This window comes from Triticum dicoccoides, chromosome 5B, assembly GCF_002162155.2.
Source record: "Triticum dicoccoides isolate Atlit2015 ecotype Zavitan chromosome 5B, WEW_v2.0, whole genome shotgun sequence".
Lineage (NCBI taxonomy): Eukaryota > Viridiplantae > Streptophyta > Magnoliopsida > Poales > Poaceae > Triticum > Triticum dicoccoides.
The window spans coordinates 24757396-24765366 of NC_041389.1; the positions used below are offsets into that span (position 1 = coordinate 24757396).

General features: G+C 45.0%; 1 protein-coding gene across 3 annotated transcripts; it reads right to left on the reverse strand.

The window, feature by feature from the left end:
• Window positions 1-703: 703 nt before the first annotated feature.
• Window positions 704-5958, reverse strand: LOC119307152 (protein downstream neighbor of son homolog). 3 transcript variants are annotated; one of them, XM_037583249.1, is made up of 14 exons: window positions 5607-5958; window positions 5029-5102; window positions 4803-4920; window positions 4601-4683; window positions 4351-4513; window positions 4080-4273; window positions 3489-3676; window positions 3295-3390; window positions 2928-3043; window positions 2242-2343; window positions 2043-2152; window positions 1863-1950; window positions 1361-1575; window positions 704-1252 (listed from the first exon to the last, which is right to left on the reverse strand). In XM_037583249.1, the coding sequence occupies exons 1-14, from the start codon at window positions 5706-5708 to the stop codon at window positions 1045-1047; spliced, it is 1857 nt and encodes a 618-aa protein (XP_037439146.1). In that variant the 5' UTR covers window positions 5709-5958; the 3' UTR covers window positions 704-1044. The 3 variants fall into 3 exon arrangements, with proteins under 3 accessions (XP_037439146.1, XP_037439147.1, XP_037439145.1); XM_037583250.1 differs by having other exon boundaries at window positions 3492-3676; window positions 4351-4516; XM_037583248.1 differs by having other exon boundaries at window positions 4351-4516; window positions 5607-5708.
• Window positions 5959-7971: the final 2013 nt, after the last annotated feature.

Sequence of the window (7971 nt, forward strand, 5' to 3'; positions counted from 1 at the left end):
GTCTGGCCCCTGGCGTCTGCTTCGTAACCCAGACGCCAGGGACCAGGCGGGCAGGCGGGCAGTGCGGGCCAGGGGCCAGACGCCAGGGACCCCGGCGTCTGCTTCGTAACCCAGACGCCAGGGACCTTGGCTTCACCAGAAAAGGTCAGAAACGAAATTTTTTTCGAAACGAGGTCAAATCGGGATTTAGTTTGCCTTAAGGGTCAGAACAGTAATTTTGTCCTTGGGTGGCAGCTTTGATTTGCTTTGGCAGGCGAGGAGGAACACGGGACGAGAGAGGTCGCTTGGGGTTGATCCTATCATCCCTTGCCATGTCTCCTCTGCTGTGGTGTGCTGGAGGGAGGGAGGGAGAGAGAGAGAGAGAGGGGAGATTCGTGGGGAAAAGGAAGCTGAAAAGGGATCGTCTCGGATCAAGGAAAGCAGAAAAGCAGAGCAGAAAAGCTTGCTTTATCTCTGCTCGGTTCCCGCCAGAATTCAAACCCGGAGCAAGCAGACAAACGCGGCCCTCTTCCCGCCAAAAAAAACCAAACGGTGCAAAACGACACGCGACGATCACACTAAACCGGTACGGTGATTATGGAGGATCACACCGACAATTAAGGAGGATCAAGCAAACAGCACGAGACGACAAACCTGACCAACCAACCAACCAAAAGAGAGAAAGAAAACCATCCAAGAAGGAAAAAAAACAAGAAAGCTCCTTTTTCCATCAATTAGCAGATTAATTTCCAGTCTGGGAAGGGTAAATAACATGTCCAAAAGTTCCGCCACGTGAATAACGACACAGTCCTCCGTTACCGCTACCCTACCCTACCCACAGCGCAAAAGCTGAGCAGCTGGAACTTGGATATACCTCCTCCTCCTACAAGCCTATCTTTTCATCCATCAAGATTCTACTTCTACTCTAGATCAACATCATGGCGTGGCGTGGAGGAGCCTTCTGCTTCTTCTGCCCACACCGGAACACCAAAAAATGGCGGGTCCGTGCAAGCGCAAGCACACGCACCGCCCTCTCCGAGCCCCGAGGCGCCGGCCGGGGGGAGCTCACGCGGTCGTGCGCGCGAGGTACTCGCCGCATTCGTAGCTCAATCCCCGGAGCACCGCCGAGCGCAGAGAGAGGACCAGGACAGCGCCGGGGACGCCCAGGGCCTCGCAGACGCCTTCCGACACTGCCGTTGTCTTCGACAGGCCGTCCGCGCCTAGGGATGCCAAGGCGGCGTTCAGGCCCACCGATGAGGGCTCCGTCGCAATCCTGTAACGAACAACAACAGAAGAACAGGCAATCACTATTTTCAGCGCGCGCAGAAAAGGGGGTTTCGACGGGCGATGGATGATGGCGGGGAGGAACTGTGGTGCTTACGTCAGATCGAAGCGGTCCGTGTCTGAGGTCATCACGGCGGAGACGCCTGAGACGACCCACGGCGGGAGAGCCGCGTCCTTGATCTCCATGCTGTAGCACATGCTGCCCGCCGCAAGAGGAGGATCAGACACCTCTGATCCAGGTTCTCCTGCGTCGTCGAAAACGCTGGACGGGGCCAGGCCGCTGTCGGCTTTCCTCATCTCCCTGCATATCACCTGCAAGACCATGTATTCAGACCGAGTTTTTGCGCAAACAAAGCGTCATAAAACATAGTGCAGCTGCTTCGAATTCGAGTGGATGAATAAGGTGCTTCTAGACCGAGTGTTCTGCGACTTGTTAACAGAGAATCCAGTGAACAAAATACGTGACACTAACAATAATTGTGCAATAGTAGCACCACGTGGTTAATATCTGGACGTAAATGTGAGTACGCAAAACCATTTTGCTTGCTGCCTAAGGAAGCAGAGAGGAAGAAAAACAAAGTCGATGGAAATGAAATTACCTCCGGACTATGGAGGGAACCATTTTGGAATGGCACCGGTGAGTATAGCACCGGGACGTCTGCGGCAGATAATGAGTTCAGAAAGAACCTGGAAAAATAAATCACAAGATTAGATTACACAGCATGAAAAACCAGGGGGTTAGAAGGAACAGAGTGATTATTACAGATTAAGCGCCCTACTTGTAGTTCAACAAGACATCATATAAGCCATGAACGCTCTTATTGCCAGTAAACGAAAGGAGCGACTGCGTGGTGTTGTCCACCTCAGATAAAGCATCTATATGAAGTGTCTGCCCATTCAATAGAAAACAATCACAGTCAGTTACTAGATGCAGCCTTGCCAGAGCAAATAAAGGCAAGTTGAAGAATCAAATAGAACCTGGCCCAGGTTGAGTGTTCGGATTTTTGAGAATTCGATCAGGTCGTCTTCGGTAGCCTGCTCCATTTCGGCCTTGCAAAGGGGCATAGAAAAGCAAACACCCTGCAACAATGCAGTCATATGGTCACACAATTATGATCATAAGTGACAATGATGTTTTAACCCAGTACAAAGCTTGAAATCAACACGGCCTAGATTGGCCTGGAGCAATTCGATGCCCTAGAGACCAACATACCAAGTTAATATTTCATTCCTATTATGGTACTCCCTCTGTAAACTAATATAAGACGTTTTAGGTCACTACTCATATTAGTTTACAGAGAAATACCAAATAAGGGTAGAAAATTGACTTCAACAACCAAAAAGATGTTCCTTTCAGTAAAATGGGCAAACGGAAGAAGCATTGGGTTTAATCACAAAAGTATTAAAGCTTTATTCATATGTGGAACTAGTGTGATGTTGTAACTCATATGTCGTAAGTCCCCAAAATAATGGAAGTGGAAAATGAAGAAATCTATAATAGACTTGCCAACCAATAAGTCTGATCTACTTCAGTGAAGTAACACTTTGCAAGCACTAATGTACATAATGGTTGGTTTGTAACAGAAATGGGGCACTGTAATAGGGATTTTAAAAAAGAAATATGAAACGATGATGAGGTCAGAAAAACAAAACGAAGGAGTGACCTGCTTTCGTAGTAGTGACCTCATGCCACGTGTAGATTGTGATAAGTAGGCATTACAGGACTGCTTCTCCAAACAGTTTCCGCGGATAAATAGAGCAAAAAATTGTGCCGTATAAACTACAATAACAAAAGTAATGTTCAGTAAGATGGACGAGGGTGAGCCATAGAGTAACAGTCTAGTAGAACCTAAAGATTCAATGCTTCCAAGGAAAATGAAATATAACTGCAATCGAAGGTGATCTTGAGACAAATGTGGACTCTTAACATGTTCAGAATTCTTTGTACATGTACAAAAACAGTTAAATTTTCCATATATGTGACTTATCAAATTATTATAAAGGATTGAGGTCTGAGGAGCAAGAAGATACCATAGAAGATATTCAACAGATTCTTCCGGAACATGTAGTAAAGATTCTGAAAAGAATCTTCCCAATCCTGATACCTTTTGTGAATGAACTCTTTTTCTACATGCCAGAAGGAGAAAAGGTAAAGAGATACATCCACAAAAGTACGGGGATATTTTATCTTGAAAAGCACACACTGGTTCAGGTCAAGTAGTTACCTCCTCGTGCAGTTGTTGAGAGCATAGCAGATAAGATGGGAGCAGGTAACATGGATTGTGGATATACCCATGACTGCAGTGCCTTCAAGAACAAGAATTCCTTGTTGCTCTCATGCCTCGTGCGTCCTAAACTTTGAGACCTACCTCCAGCAATACTGCCCCTACAACTTGTACTCAAATTGTGACACCTGTTGCAGGCAAGAGTTATTATACTTTGGGCCTTTGAGGCAGAAAATCTAAACAAAACTAACAAAGACGACAGGGTTCAATTTGCAAGTAAATTTCAATTAATTTCCCTAGTGACCGTATGCTGTACTAGACATGATATCACTTGGAGCACTGGATCATACAGACACCAATACTTGACATGAAATTGCAGGTGTAGTGAGCATCCAATGAGACTAAATAACTAAGTGAGACTAAATAACTAAGAGAGTAAGAGACACATACCATTTACATATCTAATTTTCAGAGTGTCAATCTAAGACATGTCACCAGTTCAATCAAGATACTCATGAACTTTCTCTGGGAAGGGTGCATTTTCTAAATGAAAACAAGAAAGAAATGCAAGAGAAGCTAATGCATACGCACCACTTCACAGAAGATGATGAAACAAACTGCAGGGTAGTCTTCAAGGTGAGATCCAAAGGAGCTCTTTTTCCTGGTATTGTGATCATGGAAGGGCACACCTCTGAACACTTCAAAGGAACATCACCAGCCTGTATGTTAGTGCCACTGGAAACTCCAGAAGCACCACGAGCTCCGAACCCTTTCATCACTTTGTCCTACACAAAGCACTAGAAAGATTAGAGGATGAGTTAATATATACATATACTGTAGCGCCTATGTGGATGCTCCTTACCATGTCGAATTTGCTAGAGCCAGCCTGCTTCTCATCGCCAATGTGAAGCTCTGATACACTCCGCAGAGCATTCTTGCTGCATTTCTCAGCTTTCCTAAAACCTGGTTTTGCTGCTTCCGCAAGAGATGGAACAGAAGAGTCCAACTGGGCAGAGTCGCCATCGCTGCTGAATTTTGGGGAAGAAAACAATCCAAATAAGAGCATGGACATTGCATGAAACAAGATCAACTGTCTCTGGTAAAATAATTACCGTGGAAACGGAGATTCTGCAGACTGTGAAGCCGTTACAGCATCAGCATACTTGGGAGCCTTCTCATTGTTCAGTAAAGCATCCTGCTTTCAAGACATTATAACAAGTTACTTATGTAACAAAACAAGTGGTTCAACATGATGCTATCAAATACTTGGAGAGCAGTGAACATCATTTTCTTTAACAAGACACAACGTCTAACCTTACAATTTTCTTTCCCGACGTTTCTGGATTTTTTAACTGGGAACACCTCTGTGACACGAGTGCTGATGTATTTGGATATTTTCTGCTGTTCTGGGTTCCGAGGCCCATTGCTTGGCCTATACCCACATGCAAAGATTAGTCAGGCATCAAATTTCCCAACAAAGCAAACACAAGAGGAGAGGAACATCAAGAAACATGATTACAGCAGAACACTTTATATATACCTATCAAACGCCGCGGAAGGGAGTGTCGGATCATCGGCAACCTTTTCAGACACGCGCCGCTTCAACTGCTCTTCCTGCAGGAAACAAACAACGGAACAAGTTTCAGTTTTCGTCTGCGACCTTGTAGCATATAATGCTTGCAGCAGGATTTGCTGCATTTTTAGTGTGTGATAATGTGGCAGTGTGAACTGGAGACGAAGCTCTAGCAGGCCCCATGTCTCCTCTTGTGTAACATAAAACCCTTATAAATTGATGAAATACGGAGCCTATGGTTCTTCATAACACATTCATAAGTGAAAAACTGACAATGCGGTTAATTTGCAGCGCACTTTGCTGTACATATGCATATATACCAGTTAGTAGATTACAATGCAGCACTGCATCAAACACTTGGCTAAATTCTGGTGCAGCTACTCTCTGGCTGAAACCTAAGCGCCGTAAACGGTTGGATATGGGTAATAAACCCCTTTCTTTCAAAATAACTGCAGCGCTGCATCTCTGGATTGTGCCGACAAGGAACTAAGCATGGATTGGAGGTATTATGTAAAAAAAAACAGGGTGGGGGATTGGGGCATTACTCGCAGCTCGGAGGGGGTCTTCCGCTTCATCCTCGGGGCCTCGGCCGGCCTCCCGATGAACGCGCCGCCGCTCGCCGCGGGCTCGACGGCGGCCTGCGCCATTAGACTGCTGGCAGCATCCGAAACCCCGCCCAGGTTATGCCTGGTCCGACCTCACTTTCGCTCCGTCCCGGACGCGGCGGCGGGGGCGGGAGCGAAGGAGGGTTTCTTTTGGGTAGGGATTGGAGACGGCGGAGCGAAGCGGAAGCGGGCGGGCGGGCGGCGGAGAGGAGAGGGAAAGATTTTCCCCACCGGGTCCGGGCGACAGGGAGAGAGCCGAGTGGAGAGAAGCCGAGAGTTTCGGGGAAATTTCGGCCCAGCCCGCGCTGCTTCCCTCCCACGCCCACGCCCCGCACCAATTTCCTTTTTACCCCTATAAAAAAACAATTCTCTCTTTTTTTTTCACAATACAACCGAAGTCGCTCACATACACGAGCATACCTCACCCCTGTGCTATGGGCACCTCCGAGAGACTAAGCCGGCATAGCATCTGGAGATTTCACAAAGTCACCACAGACGTTTCGCATTCGACGGGATCATCTCCTCCCACTAAATAAACATAGCCGGAAGGCTGAAATAAATCCAGAAATAATGCGGGCATCAATGTCAAGTGTATGACTTGAACCCTTGTGGGTTGGGATACCGCTGTCCTTCTAACCATTTAACCACAGGTTGGTTCGCATATTCTCTTCTCTGTGGGACCCATCCAACACGCAAGTACTAAGTTCACTAAAACACACCTCAAAAATCTACCGTCTATCTATCTACTACTTCTGTAAAAAAAATGTGCTATGCACACGATGCTCCACAGATGATTCGGTGCCTAATTTGATTGGCGCTGATTAGCAAAATAGTGTAATCTAACAGCTAATTAGACCTGTCGTCCGAAGATCAGACGGAAGGTTGTCGTCCCCATAGCAGTGCTCTGTAAAAATAGGAAGGACGAAGAACCAAAGTATCTGCACTGTCCAATAAGGATAATCCAATTATGCATGGTCCTCCTATGTTTAGCTTTAATTATATTTTAGTGCCCATCAAATCTCTATGTGCATCTGCACCGTCCATAACATAGATCTTCTATTTTACTTTTTTGTGGTTATACTGACATTCTTTAAAAAATTATTGGGCCAATTAATTAGTATTTTGTCTTCAGAAATTAAAATTCACATTTCTATAAATACAATATGCCTTTGTAACTGTTTAATACCTTCATTCCGTGTTGCTCTCGCATGCACACTACTAGCTATCAAACTGAATGAGAGCAACTATGTCGGCTGATGAAGCTCTCCAAAGAAGTGTGTGCTCATCGTATAATCTTAACTTGGTGTAAATTGTGTTTAATTGTTTACTCTCCATGGAAGTTTAAGTTTAATTTGCCAAGTACATTGACATGAGTTCATTGATGTGAACAGATCTGATGTTTTTGGGTATTCGTTAGTGAGACCGCAAGCACCGCCTTGACTTGATTCAACCGTCATGATTTCCTATAAGTACCAAAACCATCCATCGTACCTCCAGAAGAATTTTATCGCCGCTACAAGTCTTTGTTCCGAAGAGATCCCATTTAGAGCCATGCTCCGGAGCACTAGTGGAGGGGAAGCCATTGCCACGGCCATCTTCATCAACCTTGCTGCCTCCATGACCATGTGTGAGTAGTTCCCTTAGAACCTACGGGTCCATAGTAGTAGCTAGATGGTTTTCTTTATCTCTTTTGGATCTTCAATACCATGTTCTCGTTCTTGATCGAGGTCAATTAGATGTAACCGGTGTTGTGTTTGTTGGGGCATGATGAATTGTCACTTTATGATCAGAATGTTCACTAAAATCAACTGAATCTGTTTGGGTCTTGTTACTACATAAATAAAATACATTTGTGTGCTCCCCGATCTATCTATCTTCTTTGGCCAAGTTCGATGGGTTTTTTTTTCTTTAGAGGGAGTTGTGCTTTGTAATCGATTCTATCTTGCGGTTCTCTAACCCAATGATAAAAAGGTCCAAGACATGTATTGTATTGTTCCACTAAGGATAAAATGACAGGGTTTGGTCATATTGATTTACTTCTTTCTGTCTACATTATGTCATCTTTCCTATTGTGTTACTTTGTTTCTTGCAAACTTAATGCCTTAAAATGCATGCTGGGTAGAGGTTTTGGCGTGGAGTATTAGTAGTAGATGCAATTGGATTAACGGTCTACTTATCACAGACGTAATGCCTATGTGATATTATGCCTTGAATGATCATAGTCATAAATATTGCAATCTGTTCAATTGCCCAACTGTAATTTTTTACCATGACATTCGCATGTTTTTGAGAGAGATGCCACTAG

Coding starts and splice junctions, on each gene's coding strand:
- LOC119307152 (XM_037583248.1), bottom strand. CDS start 5,708: ATGGCGCAGGCCGCCGTCGAGCCCGCGGCGAGCGGCGGCGCGTTCATC. Junction 4,274..4,350: donor GCTCTAGCAAATTCGACATG/GTAAGGAGCATC, acceptor TGCTTTGTGTAG/GACAAAGTGATGAAAGGGTT. Junction 1,253..1,360: donor ACGGACCGCTTCGATCTGAC/GTAAGCACCACA, acceptor TGTTCGTTACAG/GATTGCGACGGAGCCCTCAT.